An 18,820-nucleotide genomic window follows, 5' to 3' on the forward strand; every position below is an offset into this window, starting at 1 on the left:
ACTTCATACTGAGCAAAATATTAGACCTTCATGGTGTATTTAAAAAACACAAACCCAAGATATATAACTTATCTAAGACTACCATGAGCGATATCTCTCGGCTCATTCCAAAACCATATGTTAATCATCATGTCAGAGGACTGAACCACAGAGATAGGTCCAATTCGTAAGACTTGGACTCAGAATCAAATGCCTCTAAAGACTAAAGATGGTGACAGAAATACTATTACTTAAGCAACTGGGAGGACAGATGCTTTGCATAAGTCTGAAGACCGCTGCATGTAGATTTTGTTTGCACTTCTTTGCCTTTAATTATACTAGTAGGTCAGAAAAAAGGTGCAATTCAAATAAATAAAAAAGGACAGATAAAAAATGGAAGCAAGCTAAACAACTGCCATCTGCCTGGCTTTGTTCCCATTCTAATGGGAATCCAGATGCTTCTGTCAAGCTCTGGTTTCTTGCTGAAACTGCTAAGGCAGAATTTTGAAACAAGTGTAGAGAATTTGCATAAAGTTATGCAATTATAAAAAGCACAGGATGGTAAAATTTTATGGAGTAAAATTAATGTGTGTGTGTTGTGTAATAAACACCAATGATGTCCTTCCGAAAACACCAGCATTTTCAGAGCCATACCAACCCCTATGGGAAATGCAGGGCAAGATGTCTCCTTTTTGGCTCCGACTCAAGAAAAGAAGAAAAAAAAAGAAAGGTAAACTGCAAATCTAGTAATTGGAAATTACTGAAAACAGCTCATTAGTCATCTTCTTGTCTGTTTCCACTCTGCCATAGCTCCAGACAGAGCCATTAGCATGCACCACTGCACACATGCATTGAACACCTACAGTATGTGCTGGAGTCATGCTTGGAAGGCAGCCACAGGATCCTAGAAATTTAAAATGAAAGCATGGAACTGGAATTGAAACAAATCCTGTGAAATGAATGAAGAAGCAAAAGCTCTTCGTGACAAAATGCCTTCCTTATGCTCAGCCGTCAGCACTTACCTGCATTATTACTTTCAGAAGAGTTCATGGCTTTGGTAGTGCGCGTGTATGTTTGTGTGCATTTGTGAGAAGAGACACTTTGCGGGGGTGGGAGGTTTCAGCTTTCAGTTTATCACCTCTTTTTTTTTTTTTTTTTGCGTTCCCCAGCTTCACATTTTGCAGACGCTGACACATCACTATTTCTGGCCAGAAAAGCAGCCTATTGTCTTCACTTAGAGAAACAGTGCCAGTATCACTCTTTAGATTGACTAGCAGGGGTGCTTTGAGAGCATTTTGGCTAAATCCTCTGTCCTTTCTTTTGGACACTATTTAAACACAATGCATGGAGCGGAGCCTAGATATGCTGGGTATTTTTCCCCACCTCCTTCCTCTCTCCCCCATGGGCTACTATGTGCATAATTAATTCTACTCATTCCCAAAGAAATTTATTTTCTCCTTCAAAATAAGTCCTCTATCTGTTATCCCTTTTACCAAATCATCAGCTCTGAATCCACTAGTTGCAAAGTACTCTACACCGCAGTCTGCCTGAGTCCTCTCTAAAGCATAGTAAAAATATTCTTGAACTTTCACCATTTTTCTCTCCTCTTTTCCCATAAAGCTTTAGATCTCAGCATCTTATGTCCTGTCAAACTTTGGAACAATTTCTTATCATGCTTTTATTAGGAAATGCTAGTACAATACAACTTAAGGTGGGAGGTAATGGGCTTCCAGGGAGGTTTGGTAAATGCAGAACTTGATGAAGTTCTTCAACTTTCATTCTGTCCATAATTCCAAATCCTGGTCATTTGGGCTCAGCATTCTACATCCAGCGTGTTCCTAACACAAAACTCAAAAGAACATTTCGCAGCCTTGAGCCTCCAAAATCGAATTATCATGAGGAGTCCTATAAGCCATATTTCACAGCCCCCAGAAAAAAAAAAAAAAACAACAAAAAAACCCAAACAAACAAAAACCAACAAGAAGATAATTCCTTCTTCTCCTTCCCTATCAGTAACATCAACTCACAGAGTCCTCTCCATAGACTGATGGAGGTTTGCCATGACTGCTATCGGCTGACAGCTCCGGAACTCCCAGTCTCTCTGGTGGTTTGAAATACCGTAACTTTTATCCGAACTCATTTATATACTGATTTTATTTTCCAGGAATGGTGTTCTTAATTTTTTTCTTCTTCTTCTTTTTTTTTTTTTTTTTTTAAATTTCCCATAGTGTTTATCTTTGTGGTATATTTACATCATATTACATCATAATCCTATACTTCTGTTGTTTGCTAAGTTAAACAACCTGACTTCTAGGCTTCTTTTGTAAGATGAGGTAATTTGAAGACATATTTCTGCATGAGCTTGAGAAATGTATGTGCTATTCTGTCTGCCCTAATTCAGTCTTCTGGGTGCAGTGAGCTTATCTCAGACTTCTATCCCTTGCAATTAAGTGCTCAGCTCTGATCAAACTTGCTTGAAATTCAGTTTCTTGCTTCATCTTTTTAAAACCTCTTCAAAAGGATCATGAAAGTTGATTAACTTGCAGTGGACCCTCTTGGATGAAAAAGCATGAACCTTCAGATGGAACTAACAGGGGCTTTCAAAATCAGGCTAGAAGTTAATTATTCATTTCCATGGCATCACCAGCACATGGGTGATGAGAGTAATACCAGAATCACATTCCAAACAAGTTTTATCATAATGGATCTTAGTAAATAGGCAAAATAATACAGTTTTTCCAATTCAGCAGCTTTACTTTGAGCACTCTGTCACCTGATTGAGAAATTTAACTTAAGACCTAAAAATGACAGCAAATTTCCAGAGGGCTCCACAATGTTGTAAAATAAGGCCTTTCTGTGATGTCTCTTTCTGTGGAACAAATTTGGAAATGTGGGCCACAAACATGAAAGTAACTTTACACAGTATATTGCTCATCAGGAAGTTTTGTTGATCTGTCAGCCATGCATAGCACACAATTAGTTGAACATTCTCTAACCAGTTGCTAGATGATCAGTATAGACAGTAGCAGTATTTTAGCAGACACTTCGACAGCGTCTTTTCTTTGCTTCTTCTAGTAGATGGGTAAGTAGTTCATATACTGGTCAGTATAGTAAAATGAACGAACAAAATTCCAACAAAACAAATGTAGTTAAAAAGAGAAGTGAAAAATAACTATGCTGACTCCACAAGTTCAGAAGGTTTTTGCATTGTACTATACCCACGGATAGTCAATAGTTTTGCCAACACTATGAAAAAATCCACATAAGGTAAGTATGAGGCCAACAGCCTAAACAGTACATTGACTTATTACAACCGCATGCACAAAGCCAAGTTCAACTCTCCAAGCACTTTCAATGCCATATACTCAAGCCTACAAATTATACTTATGTTTAATGGTGCTGCTCACCTGAAATTTTCTTCTGGCTACAAAATACTGCATTCTTCTGATGACTTTTACAGCTGTTCGATGTGCTTCAGTTAATCTGCCAAGAAAGACAAACACAGACATGCACCAGTGGGGGAAAAAAATGTAGGAAAAATATCTTAATAGAAGATGTTGACTCTATCTACAACACAAAATTGTAGCAAAACACACTGGGTGTGCATGTGTACTTCGTTTTGTTACTTTACCCTCTTGTATATTGTGGTTCTAAGTATAAAAACCTGGTAAGTGAGACAATGAAAGCAGGTGGACAAAGATAATACATGTGGAGGGGATTAGACAGGATTACTGTCAATGCATACAACTGGCATCAGTTTGAAGAATGTGAAATGTTTTTAGAACCATGACTGTATTCCCTATTTTGCTTTTATTGAGTGTTTGCCCATAAGCTCTATTGCACAGAAATTAAGTCCTTTAAAAAGTACTTTGAATTCTCTAGGAAGGAAAGAAAAATTGAAGTATGACATCTGAAAAAAAATTTAAGTTAACACAACACACCCTGTTGGCACTTATGTGTGTGTACAAGCGTCCATTGTTATTCAAACAGAACTGGACATATTATAACTGAGCAATACCACTTCACCTAGAGGATACTGTATTTGCAGAACATTAATTGTGCCACTTGGCTGGCAATTAATTACCACACCCTCTTATTTCTGGTGATTTTTGCTGGGGTAGAGAGGAAGCAGGAATATGGTAATTATCAGAACAAGTAATTTATTTAAGGCCTGACTCCTTCCCCATGGACTTCTTCATTCATTCAAAATGAGTGAAATAAAGAAAATAAAATTTTCCCTCGAAGGAAGCAGCATTGTTAGCAAGTCTGTTCTATACAGACATCATCTTTGACATGTGATGATAACCCTAGGAAAGCTTGCCAGCAAGCTTCTCAAGTCTTTTGAAAACACAATCTGCCGCCTCTTCCCAGCATATCTGACTGGGGAAAAGGAAGTATTTTCTAGGTCATCTACTTGAATGACACAGTTTAGAGATAAAATCTTTAAAAAGTGGAAAGATTACAGTGTATTATTTCAAAGTGAAGTAAATAAAAGCTAAACAAACAGGGACTGTATTTAAGAACTAGCATAGTTTTTTTAGTTTTATAGTTTCTCTTTGATAAAATTAGTGCTTCTGATTGAGTGAGATACCACAGCCACAGGAACAGGGTTTCTAAAATAAGCTTTCAGTAGCATTTTCTTCCTCTTTCTATTTCAAGTCCCAGTTTAATAGTAAATACATGCACAAATATGTGTGAAACTCAGATGTTTATACCACATAAATTCTCACACTTCATATATCTATGTATATTCATGCATATATCCATGTATATATACTCACACACAGGCAAACACACAGAAGACAATACAGGGTGGGCAGATTCAAGAATGTCTTGTGTAAGTACAAATCTTTGCATTTGTGTAAGCCCATCAAAGGGATTTCAGAAGTGTCACCGACGGCCTACCAGTAGTTTAGCCTACAGGACCTTTATTGTGGTGACAGAAAAGCTCTCAGCTTGACACTCAGGGCCCCAACTGAGCTCCTGTGGCCAGTGACTAGAATGGAGACAGCATTCTGCTTGTAAATGGCACGTATTTGATAGAGAAATCTTTGTCCGTCAGCCTGTACAAGTAAGATATATATTTTATGACCAGAGAAGATTCACAATTTAAGGTTTAGGGTTTATCCTATTTCCTTTGTGTACTAGTAAAGACAAAACCATGAAATTATCCCCTAGCTCTAAATGATGTGAGAATTCATATATATACTTAAGAGGTTTGGGATTTTTTTAACGTAATCCATAAGAAATGGTTTGTGCATTGTTTAAACAGCTTCAGATAGATGAAGTTAGAGATCGAAACAAACCAAGGTAGCAATTTCCTCCTAATTCCCCTACTTCAGCAGAAATCAGGGCTACAGAATTTTCTCCAATGTGTTATCAAGTTTAAGTGTCCAAAACCACAAGGCTGACTCTTGGAACCTGATGCACAGTTGAACAGGCCTCATTTTTAGAGAGAAAAGTTATTTATTTGGGAAATAAAGTAGAGAACATCACCCGACTATAATTCAAAAGCACTTGATATTGGCGTGTTCCAACTGGCAAAATTCACACTAATCTCATTAGGAAGAAATTTTGAAAAAGAAATAACTTACTGTTTGGATTTAATGGTCACTAGTATGACCCTCAGGGACAGAAATACCTGAAACCTGGCTTTAAAGGAAAAAAGACAGCGTGGGAAGGTGCAAATCCATAGAGGGAGATATGTGGATGTGTTATCTTAATTGCCTCAATAAATCCATAAGTAGCACAGAAGGTCTAGATGACAGCAGCTCTAGATGACTTAAACTCCCTGCTCTGCACAGTAAGCAGAGCTATCCTCCTGATGGGGGGTTGTGGCAGTGTGGCTAACTGTGATCCTAAACGTTTTGGGAAATTTTAGCTGATTTTCATAGTTTCCTATCACTGATGTCCAGAATGTATAATCACACCTATTATTGGCCAGTTTACATTTATCCCTGTATTTAGCCCAATATACATATCCTGCCAATCCTTATATTTTTAGCCCAGAAACTTGGATTGGACAAAACCCCTTCAGCCTTGAGGGTATCAGTTTGTTACATGCTAGAAGCATACAACAGGATAGAACAAAAGGCCAGAGGTGCTTTATGTCATGCTTTAGTAATACTCAATAGAAACACAACACTGCTTGCAGTGTATCTCCTAGATATTTTGAGATGTGCAACTCATGAAACAACAACCCAAGGGGGCTGTGGTGGACACCGTACTTGCAGACTCTTTCCATGTGGCATTTTCTAGTGACAGAAGACAGAAACGGACAGATGTTCACAGGTATTATGGAGCCTAACTCCCATGGGGGTGAAGATTTAACTGCTTTCATAGCTCTAGGTCCCAAATGACCTGAGCACTTGCTCTCAGTAGGAATATGGGTGGGTGGATGACCACACCTCTGCCCCTATGAGAGCAGCCAGGCTCTCCTCCCTCTGTGCAGCAGAGGGCAGTGGCACACACACACACAAGGAGATGGTCTCTAGTACATTAAAAAAAAAATATTTAAATTGTTTAAAAGCTTTAGGCATAAAACCAAGCATAAACTCTAGACCTCATAAGGATGGGGTCCATGCAGAGGCAGGGTGTTACTATTGGGTAGGTTGTTTTTTGTGTATGACTTGCCTAAAAGAATATGGTTAGAGCTTTATTGGCAGACAACAGCATACATTCCTGCCTTTTAACCTAAACAGCAGGTAAGAAGGTTTTGTTGAAACCTTCCCCCCAAGAGACTGTAATGGAGAATAAAATTACATTTGAACAGAATTAATCAGGGTTTTCAAAAGTTATGAGCACATAAAAAAAATGAATAATGGAAGCTTGTAACATCTGTAACTATAATGGATACTATGAAATGTCTACAAAAATAACATATACTTGGATCCATAAATGATACTGATGTCATCTATTACTATGACTTTAAGCAGGACCCAAGCCTTGGACCCGTTTGCAAAACAGCATGTGTTCCTTACCTCTCTGTCAACTGATTGCTCGGCAGGATGCTCAATTTTAAAAGCAGTCAGACCTATCCTTAATTACAATGGGTCTCACCTAGTTTGGCTTATGGACTCCTGGGCTGTCACATCACTGTGGTAGGGCAGGGAAAAAGAGGAGCAGGTGGAGAGCCTGGAACATAGATGTTAACAAGCAGTCCTGGCCCTGATCCGATGTTGAGTAACTCTCCAGCAACTGCTCTAGTGGATGAGGGGGAATGGGGGCCCCTCTTTACCGGCTGGCTCACCTTCCCCTCTGCAGGTTTTGAGTAGCCCTGTGTGGCTGCAGAGCCTGGCAGGATGGCTGTGTGTCAAGGAGGCTCTGCAGCCCCAGGGTTTGGTCCTCTGCTCATGGCTCAGACAGCACCATGAAAAGTCACCACTTTCAGCTTAAAACACTTGGATGCATTTAAGACTTTTTTTTTTTTCTTAACTGCAGAAAGGAGGTAGCCTAAGCCAAAGAAGCCAAACATTTTCAGTTGAAAATAATTGAACCAGAGGAGGAAAGAGAGATGATCAAATCCAAAGCAACCCTGGAAACTATCCACAGGGATTTTTTTTTCCTTTTATTTTTATATACTAGTCGGTTTGTTAAGAGCTTATGTTGGCCAGTTCAGACCTACTCTTCTTCTTTTGTGTGGAGTCTGATAAGTTTCAGCTTCATGTGCTTTGGAACAGCCAGGGAATATTTTAAATGAAAAAAAAAAAAAATGGAAATGGACCGTAAACTCAAGTAAAGTTACAACTATTCCAGGCCATGCTGAGGCACAGCTTAAGTCTCCAAACAGGCCTGTTATCAGTGTGATGCACCTTTCAGTCCAGAAGCAGTTTTTAATTATTAAAGTTCACTTCAGTGTAGAGATGAGGGGAAGGAAAGTGTTCAGGCTGTGCTGCAGGATGGCTGCAGATAGCAGAATGTGCATTCCAGGCTGGTTTTCCTGCCGTTTATTCAGGTGTCATGAATTAGAGGAGTTATTCAGTGTAACGTAACTACTTTGATCATGAACTGTGGAAAATAAAGGCCACTTCAGCAAGGTCAATTATAGCTCTCTGTCCCAATTTGCAAAACTGGTTTGAGGATACACACTTACAGTACTTGGATTACTGCTGAGCTTCATTCATTCGTTACGTTTTGATTTCTTAGCAGGAAAATACACATAAAGTCACACAAACTCTACTCTTAATACTCTTAATGTTGTAACTGCTGCCCAGAGTAAAATACAGCATAATCTATTCTGGATTTGTTCACTTGACATTATTTTCTAAGCCAGTACAAACAGTGACTAGGTCAGTGATGGCAACTGAAATGTAAAGAAGTTACTTGAGAAGCTCAGCCCTCCATCTGCCTTTTTGTTTTCCCATCACATTTGATTAAGAGTATTCACTTTCTGGCTCTGTTTCTGGGAAAGAACTTTGATTCTCAGTCATAACTTTAATTTTTCTCATGTACAATTATCTCAAATGAGTTGGTGTTTTATTAGGTAAAATATAAAGCAAGCCTTATTTGCCCTGAAAGCATTACCAGAATCAATATAAACCATGAAATGCTGGAATCACAGGGTACTTTTTCTATCCAGATGCACACAGCACAGGCCATTCACTTTCAGAGGCAAGATTTTTCATTAAACTGAAGATTCCCACTGGTACTGAAGGGGAATATTTAGCAGAGATAAATATCACCTGTATTTAAATGTAGTTAAACTGTGTAATTATCCCATCATATGGACAGCAAGCACCAATAAGTTGTTGGGGAAGAAGAAGGGTGAGAAAATAGAAATAATAAAGGACATAAAATTAGAGAGTTTGTTACAGACAGGCACAGCAGTTAGTCCACATGCAGTCACACACACTATGTGGACCTTCTATTGATAGAGAGAGGTAGTGGAGAGAGATGGTTCTCATCACAAAAACCATAAAGAAAAGAAGCATATATAATGTGTTTAAATACTGAGGGAAGTTACAACGTCCAAAAAAAAAAAAAAAATCTTCCTACCAATAAATGAAAATAAAATTAGTATTACCTTCAGCTAAGCAAAGCCAGACAAAATGCCTCAAGTCTTTTAGACTGCTCAAGTTAAGAGAAGTTTGCAGCTTGAATCTGACATGCAAACACCTGGAAATGTCAGGCAATGATTCAGATTCCAGAGCTCACCCCAAGCCAGGAGCAGTACAAAAGTACAACATAAATATAACAGAAGAGGTTTCCAGTCTTGTAACATTTCATCAAAGCCTTGTGAAGAACAGACACTTCTGGAGAATTTCCACTACTTACATGATGGAAATTTTATAAGATGCCATTTGCACTGAGAGAACATTTCAGAAAATGTTGGCACAACCTTCTTTTTCCCTTTATTCCTAATCACAGTCGCACCTTAAACCTACCTCATCTCTGTTCTAACCATATCCTTATCTGAACCTTTTTCAAGCCCATGTTTGGCTCAAAACTATAAACAAATTAGGATTGGCTTCTCTCAAAACACAGCAGCCTGGAGGCCTATTTGGCTTCACCAAGCTCTGCTGACAGCCTCAATTTATAAAGGAATGCTGCAGATTCTGCAAATCCCTCCTCAGCAGGTACAATCCCAGGCAAAGCAGAAAAGAGTACAGAAGTGACATGTTTGTGGGGGGCTGCATTCTGGCATCTGGTTATTTTGCTGAAGATGTTGTGGCATTTGCTATCTCCATCCATCCATCACCGTACACACTGCTGCCTCTCTTGAGTTCATGCCAGAATGCAATTGCCTCGGCTTCTACTTGCCTCTCTAACCTGGCCTTCCCTGAAGTGAATGAGAAAGAAAGCAGATTTCCTACAGCAGTGCTCCTAGGGATTTGGGCAGGCAAGACAGATAGTGCAGGGACAGAAGAACAGCTCTGAGGAGAAACACTGTTAGAAGGGGAAGAACTAAGACATCATTTATAGGGAGCAACAGGCAAGACAATATATTGGCAGAGGAAACACTACTGGGAGAAGCAGCAGTGCTGGGTGTTTTCTTGATGTTGTCCATGAACAGAATAAAAAAAAAAGTAGAAAGTTCCTGAAAATAATCAGAGGTAGATGAAACCTGCTCATTGAATGTGATTTAATGAGGAAGAAAACCCCTTGAACTTTGAGTTGTTTTTCTCAACCCTAGACAGTTGGATTTTTCAGTTACCAGTTTGTTCTGTAATATTACAAAGTGGGTTTATTGAGAAAGTGGGAGAAAAGCTCTGTGTTAGTCCCTTTCTAATTAAAATGCATAATTAAAATGAGTAATTAAGCTTACTACAGAATGCTCTTGTGTCTGGGAGCCCAACTGCCCTTGAACAACAATTCATCTGCTGAACTGTCTCTGAGAACTAAAGTAGCCATTGGGTATTTTGGTTACATCTTTCCTCTACGTTTTGTTGGCAGCAAAATAAAAGTGCCTGGTCTCTTTTCTGCCATTTTATTTCTTCCATTCTTCCTGCAGTGTCCGAACAAACAAGATGATGTCATAGGGCTGTCTTTTCAGTGTGGAAATACAAACACAGAAATATTTTGGTTTTCTGGGTTTTTTTGTTTGTTTGTTTTGGTTTTGTTTTTTTTTTTTTTCTTTTTCCTGAGCAAACAGCTTCTAAAAATCGCCACAATAACTTCCTGGTTTAGCGCTGCACCGTGACTACTTCTGGTCCCAGGATAGGTGAAATGCTCTTGTCCCCACGCCAATTCTCATTTGCTTAGAAAACAGACGCTAGCCACAACCACCTTCCTGGGAGGCGGACAAACGCTGACAGACAATGACATGTTTTTACCCCACATATTACAACAGTTGCTGATCCTAGCAGATAAAGGTGTTTTTTCACTTCTCTCTCCTTAAGACTCGGTCTTCATCAATTTGCCTTTTAAAAAACGACAACAGAACTGAATGCCTGGCTAGTAAAAGGCACCGCAGAGACAGCCATCACCAAGCCCAAACAACCTCCCAGCAGAGGAGATGCCTTTCTGGAAGCTGAATAGGCTTCACAGCAGTGCAGGGGGGAACTAGAACGGTATAGCCTTATTTGATGGGCTCTGGTTTGCTCACTTTAAAAAATGCCGCAACTCAAATTAATGAACTTTAAGACTTAATTTTCCTCTTCACTGTATTCAGCATTTATGGGAACAACGTGGTGTTGTTAATATACACCAATGACTGAGCGGTGTATTTATGCCTCAATGATTTTCTGTCATGAGAATATAATGCCTGGCAAAGACTGATTCTCTGAAATACCAGTTTGTTTGAGGTCATTAATCTTAATTCCTATCTTGCCTGAATAGGAACTGGGTAACAGTCAAGTCAGGGAATAGTTCTGAGAATTAAAACTTCAATGGCTTTTGGGCTGCCCAAGGCTTTACATTTCTTTTAAAAAATAAGTAATTAATTAATCTGCACCAAGTACTGGGGAGAGACTGGTGGAATTGAGCAAAATGCTTCTTGTGGTTTTAAAAAACAAAAAACAGTGGGTTTTGGCAGGATCTTTCCTTAGTAGCTCTTGTGATTTAGTAGTTACAGCAGGGGCTATGGAAATACAACTCCTGGGTTCTTGAATTGATTGATTTAACTGGCCTCTGTCTCTCTGGGTGATCTTGTGCAAGTCCTTTTACCTGGCTGTGCTCTAGTTTATATGTCTATAAAGTAAGCGTAAAACCTGTCTAAGTCATGAAGGTGTCATGAGGCTTACTTCACCGAGGATTTTAAGGCAATTAGCGGTCCCATTATTACAGAATAACTCAGCATAAAAAAAAAAAAGAGTAGTGACAATGTCTTTTTCCCTTAATGATGATAAGGAACAAGGGAGACTGATCTGCAGGCTTGGGCTAAACTGCCCTGTCACTGCCCCCTAAGCAGAGGCTATTTTCCAAAGCATTTCTCCCCTCTCTACCTTCACAACCTCTGCTCCTCTTCTCCTGAGCACCTGAGGAACCTGTTTGGGAATTAGCTCCATGTTCATCAGATATCCAGCAAAGCAAGACACTCACAGCATCTGAAGCCAAACAGGACCATTAGATCATGAATGTGACCTGCTCAACAGTGCAGGGGATTGCATTTCACACAGCTGCCCTTGCCCTGAGCCAAAAACCTCGTGTAGGACCAAAGTAACTTTCCAGAAAGGCATCTGGCCTTGATACAAAGACCTTTATATACTGTTTAAAAGTGCCTTATTTTTTATTTAAATTTGTCAGTATTCAGCTTCTAGGCTCCTCTCTCCAACTGGAGTAGCAGCAATTTTAGCCTTTTCCAGCCCTGTCTGTCTCCCAGGGACGTTCAGCAGTGCCAGATGCACTGCCCCTGGCCTGGCAGGGAGACCATGCTCTGGTGTAGTGAAGAGAGAGTACTGCTCTCTGGGGAACTGCAAGAAGAGACTGAAATCCTAAAACGTTTATATCATTGGTTTTCTGCCTGTGGTTTAAGTCATGCTATCAGTGATTATAGAGATGCATAACGGAAATACTTAGACTGGCAGGAATGGAGAATGAATAGAGAAGTCTGTGTGTGGAAGCATCAGAAAGGGAAAAACAGCACAAAAAGCCCTATGGTGATGGCAGGTGCCTGTGGGACCCAGACCATCAACATCACAGCACACTTACTTGCAGCTTTTGAGGGTACCCGATTCAGGAACACTAAGGAAGAGGTACTGTAAGGAATTGCCTCCACCTAGACTGAAAAAAGGATTCCAGCCACTAAGAAGTGATGGTGGGAAAACACAGAACAGGGCTGGAGTCTAAAGGTGACAGAGGACAGAGAATAAATCCAAAAGATTCACAGAGGTGGGAGAACATGGAAAGGTAAAAGATCCTGATCACTGTCAGCTCCTAAAGGCAAGAAAGGTTCATTGGCACCTGACTCCCATCCTAAGGAGACCCCAGCAGGCACAATGAAGACTCAGTAAAGCATTACTTGGCCCTCCACTCAATTGCAAGAAATCCTGAGCAGCCTGCCTGGATATGTGCAGCTGGGATACAAGCATGGTGGACAGACTGCTTGGGTACACGCATCTTTGTATTTGTGAGTACTTGATGACAGTGTGAATCACTGAAACTAGCCATTTTAAGAAAACATCACCTTGCCCTCCCCTAATGTCTTGTATCCTCTAATATCCCAGTTTATACCAGCAAAAAAGATTCTCAAAAGCCAGGTCTAAAAATGACTTGCTATCTAATCACCTTCAAAGTTGCCTTTCAAAGGTCTTATCAAAAACACATATATTCTCACAATGGCCTTGCAAACTCCCATCACCAAGTCACAGCACATTTTGTGCTCCAACACCAGTTTCTCCAAACCCATGTGCAAAGAAAGAATATTGGTTTGCCATTAGAGGAACTGGCATTTCAAAACTGGACAAAAATAATGATCTTCCTTTTTAAAAAATTTTACTGTCCATAAACTATTTTGCAGACAATAGTGATAGTACTCACAGAACCTCACCGGTAACTTTGTGTGGTCACAGACACTTATTATTTTTCCACCATATATTTCATCTAAGAATATGCATAAAAATCGTACAGGCCTCACTTGCCTAATACTAAAACTATGCAGTGCTGATCAATAGTTTACTACAGAAATAAATATCTTACTAAAAGTTGCACGCATCCATTGTGCAAAACTATCACTGAAACAAGAAGTTTTGCTTAGCTACTTGTTTCAAGACATTTCACTTGCTTATCGAGAAACTACACTCTGTTCAAAGGTTGTGCATTTTTTTCTTTACCTTCAGGAAAAGATGCTATCTTTTTTTTCTGGTAGACCTTTAGCTCACACAGTGGATGAACAGAAGGAAAGTGTTCAAATACCGATTGCTCATGACTTACTATTAAAGAACAGGAAAATTCTTTTTTCAAAGTATGTGAGGAAATCTGTGTCTTCATGCTCTGGGGAATTCTAATTTTCCTGTCTTTGTTTCCATCCTAACTCACAGGAAAAATATTTTAAAAGTTATTATGAAAAGAAAAGATTCAGAAAGCATTTGAGCCTGAAATGATAATGCTTGATTTTGTCCCATTTTAATACACATTTGTTTCAAAAAAGGAAACATTTTATTCTCTTATAAAATTATTGCATTTTATCTGGTTTATGCCCTTTCTCCTGCCAGTAACTGGGACTCTACCCTGAAGACATATATTCTACATTGCATCATCTGGTGCAGAATGAAGACCACACACCTTAGAGAAGATGTAAACGCGTTTACAGGATATTATTAAAGAATGGCACATCTAAGCTATGAATCCCATGAAACAGTAGATTATACTGGGCAGATCGAGTTCAAATATTGGTATGGACTTAATTTTGACAATTTTCCACTAATCACAGTGTTCTAAACTATGCCTGCATCAAATGAATTTTGTTTTAACTCCTTCTGTTATAAAATCAAATTAATAAAACTCCCTCTCCCCATCAAAGTTTTCCCATGGAAAAACTTAATTTTAAAGAATTTTTTTCCACCTGAAAGATTAGCAGCTCTGTGTTCACTGAAAGTTATTAGCAAGTGAAGATCTGAGAGAAGCAAAAGATATCCATATGAGGTAATTCAATGAACAGGATAATAGCCATTTGTATTAGTGCTTCAAAGTCTTAAGCTTTTGGGTTTCTACTTTTTTTTTGTGCATTTTGTTTGGTTTTTTTTTAATTGGGCCTTGAGGATGCCAGTACTACAATCAAAAGTGTTTCTAAATAATTATGCACTCATTTAGGTGGTTAATCACTGAATTTCTGTAATTGTAACACTTAATAAAAGCAATTAATTATGTCAGCAATGCTGAGGCTGTTTTTAAAATCTAGATACAGAAACATGTTCAAATAATTTTTTTTTTAAAAAAAGGATCTGTATTTCAATGGAGACATTTCCACTGATTGTTCTCTGACAACAATCTGAGAACTCCTCTTGGAAGTTCTCTGTAAGAATGAAATAAAAACTGGGAACAATGTTCATGTACTCAAGTCCAAAATTTCAGTGCTCAAAAATGTGAAGTAGGTCATGACCATCTGTCCATTTGACGCTGAAATAAGGACATGTTTCTTCACTTCCAATATACCTGTTATACAGCAGATTCCCAATATCCACCCACCCTCCAACAAGTCCGTACAACATTGAACTGGTTTGATAATGAATTACAGGCTGAGTTTTCTAAAAGTGCAGAAACCTATAAACTTCAACCCCATTCCAAAGGATCCTGAGACAATTTATCTTTTTTGCTTGGAAATTATGCAAAAAGAAATTATGCAAAATCTGAGGCTCAGCATGGATTTGAAGCAAAACCACTTGAAACACTGCAATTTAAAGTGAATTTACTTTGACAATTTCAGTTTGCCCAAACCTGAAACTCAAAGCAAACCTCAGGGCAGAAGTGTAAACCAGAACAGATAGAAATCAAGAAACGTTTACACAACACTCCATGAATCAAAGATACTTAACTTCACATGACATGAAGCAGAGGCTGACAAACCAGGAATCAGAGAGGAACATTTTTTTAATACAAACTACTTTGTTCGCATTTAACAAAACAGTTAATCTCTCTTATTACCAGCCTTCTCAACCATGAAGCCCAACCAGACTCAAGTTTTAAGCTCCCCTCCCCATCTTAAAATTCATGTTATCATCACTTCAATCTTTCTCAAATTTTCAGGCCTCATGCTGCGAGAACTACAGGGGAAATAAAGCCATTTTATCCCAAAAACATCTTTAAATTTGTTCTCAGTAGAATAATCACATGCGTCTAACAACCTGGTGAACCAGTTGAGTCTGAGTGATAGCTGATAATTTCCCTGAATTATATAGTGTCACAAGTGATGATCAACCTGATACTATCACTTATCTGAAGCAAAATACCTTTTCTTCAAGGGAACAGATCCAGGCAAACAGTTCATAAATACCAGAGATGGTTGTTTTTCTTCTTTTTTTTTAATGTGGCAATTTTTGGTCAAAGAGATGAGCAGTTTCAAGCACAGAGTCTTTAAAGCAGCTCTTCCTCTGTTACAGTCAGAGACAGTGCTTGTCTCCCCAGCACATTGGGGGTGCAGTTCGATCCACAGCACAATACAGTCCACTCCATTCCTGGCTACAAAAACTGTCCATGTACATGTCAGTATTGACATGTACACTCCTCAAGCTTCTTAACTTGTCGACTATGAAGAGAGCTAAGAATAAAGAACTGATTTTTAGTATACTCGAAGATTTAGTATACTCAAAGACATACCCTAACTTACATATTTGTATGTTAGGGTATGTCTATGCTACACCTGTTATTAGCTCCTATGCATTCTCACTCTGAAAACCATTTCTGACAGAATGAGCAATATTCTGCTGGGGACATTTATTAGAATTGAATTACATATTTACAATGCATCATGAATATTATCAATTAACATGGATGAGCACACAATTACTTGCAAATTCAGCATGCAAGGAACTGGAATGTAGCCAGGAAAATATTCACACGACTGTGAAAGATGATTTTTGTGTAACAAACCAGCACATAAAACACTCATCCACCTAGAATTTGTTTAATGTCCTTCCTTAGGTCTCTTATTTCCAGCATCTTCCTCTTTCTCCTTCTTCTTCCTCATTTAAGGGGAGGAGAGCCTTGGCACCTGAGGCTCTGCCATTCTCCTCCCAGCTAGGCTTGCTTGCATAGAGTAACTACATATTCACCAACCAAAGGACGTAAGCAACTCTCCAGCCTTGTAGTTAAGGCATTCATCAGCAGATGGGACAAGGCTGTTTAAGTGCCTGTCTCCGTAGGTGTTTCCTTTCAGAATGGGATGCTGGGTCTTGGCCTCCAAACTCAGAATATTCTGTGATCTGGTGGCAGGGCATGCTTCTGGGGAACAACATACTCATATCCCTTCAAACTGAAGAAATAATTTAACCTAAGTCTCTCACAATGTGGATCCATCATGATATTAATTAACAGAAGGCCAACTTTGTTTTCAGAAGCTTCGTAATCCTAATCCTCCGCTATTTTTGCACGTCTGCAAGAGAAGAAGGTTCCTTTTTGAGTCAAATAAAGAATTTAATCCAATAGGAAACACATTCTAATTTTGTGAAAAAAAAAAATTGAAAAAAAAGGTTCATTTTCATTCAAACCGAACAGAATATTTTTTGAAATATTTGGATCAGAAGCTGCAATGGAAAAAAAAATCAATTTTCAGCTGAGCTCTGGTGGACACATGAAGTCAACAAGTAGCACTAAAGCCAGTTTCTACTAAGCACAGGCAAATTAACCATTAATCTAAATTATGTGATAAATCGCCTGTGACAGTTTTAAAATCAAGACTGCAGCATTCTATTGAAGACTATATTCCTGACTGACCAGATTACAACTCCAGTCTATGTTATGTCAAGACCTAAAATGGTCCAAAAAAAAATAAAATACATTCAAACATTGAGCTTATGAACACAGTATGGAGATGCTTCCTTCTGGCTTGGAGAAGGAAGGAATTCACGTCTGCCTGATGTGATGGAAGTTTTCAGAAATTGAAGTTTTCAGAAAGCTGCAGTGAAGACGTTATTTCTGTCCAAAGCAACTTCCATCAACTTGTTTTCCTATATCAGGCATCCTGGTGACAGAGCTATTACAGACTATTGAGAATGTTGAAAACTCTTTTTGCATGACTGAGGTAATGAAAATGCACTGGAAGTTAAAAAAACCCATAGAATCTCTGCATATTGTTTTTCAAATATCTCAGATCATATTGTGGAACTCCAGTTTTCTGTTACCGGTAGCCATAGCATTAAACTCTCAAAGTGTTTATGCACCTGCACACCTCTCCTACACCTCTCAAAAAAAAAAAAAGAAATCTTTAATGGAAGTGCCTAGAGAAGGAAGAACTAGCTAACTTTCCAAATGACTGATGAGAAATACCTGCGTAGGCTAAGATCTGATCAGAATTAATGGAGGGTTTGATTCTGCAAACTCACATCTAAGTAATCCTGTACATGAGTTATTTCACTGAACTATATGGGCTGTAGACAAGTATCGAGCTAGGTTCAAAATTAAGGTTTGCAAAATGGTACCCTAATTATGCAATTAAAAATAGTGTGGAGGGTATGTTCTTCAATTATTTATCATCACAATTTTTGCATAACTGCAAAGTGGGACAAATATTGTCAACAATGTATGTTGTCAACAACACATACTGCTCTGTCATGCCTCAGCCGACAAACATCAATAGAGCTGATCCTGTACCTGAGTAAGGATTGCAGAATCTCTCCAGCAGAAATAGGCAGCTGGCATCATCCTACAAAATTTTTACCGCTACACAGTATACAGTTACAGTTATAACTTGCTGATCTATATTACATATAGCTTTTCACAAGAAAACTGGACATTTTAGAGACTCACACAGATATGTATAAATAAACACACTTAATAATACACTTCCATGAATTAAGCTCAACTGTTTGGTAACTTTCAGAAAATAATTCAATACATGTTAAAGAATGTGTATAGTTCTAGGTTGTAAGCATAAACATGGAAAAATACAAACCTGATTTATAAGCTCAAAATAATCTCAACAGTGATTTAGCTATAGTTTTAATAGCATGAAAATGACTAATTTAAGGTCAAGAGTAATTTACTTTTGACTGACTTGGCAATCCTTTGTTCTCCGGGTCATGTAAGTGTTGAGTAAATTATAAACCTGTAATTCTATCCTGAGGTCAAGGGACTTCAGAATTGATTTGATATATTGGTCTCCTGGAAAGTTCTTCCAAGGCCAGTACCCTCTAAACTGTGTTTATGAGTTGACTGCATTAATAACTAATAGAGTCATATAATATTAGCAGAGGTGAAATTAACCCTTTCAAAGAAGACTATGCTCAAATTCAGGATTTTTTAAGTGAGG

General features: G+C 38.6%; 1 protein-coding gene across 3 annotated transcripts in view; it reads right to left on the reverse strand.

Annotated features, from left to right (window-relative positions):
• Nucleotides 1-18,820, reverse strand: part of LOC104486043 (potassium voltage-gated channel subfamily KQT member 1) — a 517,969-nt gene that overhangs the window by 226,996 nt on the left and 272,153 nt on the right. For all 3 annotated transcript variants that reach the window (XM_086758236.1, XM_086758226.1, XM_086758232.1), the window contains exon 13: nt 3,387-3,462. In XM_086758236.1, coding sequence (XP_086614362.1) covers nt 3,387-3,462 — 76 coding nt within the window. The remainder of the gene's footprint in view (nt 1-3,386; nt 3,463-18,820) is intronic.

This window comes from Chlamydotis macqueenii, chromosome 1 (genome assembly GCF_036417535.1).
Source record: "Chlamydotis macqueenii isolate bChlMac1 chromosome 1, bChlMac1.mat, whole genome shotgun sequence".
Lineage (NCBI taxonomy): Eukaryota > Metazoa > Chordata > Aves > Otidiformes > Otididae > Chlamydotis > Chlamydotis macqueenii.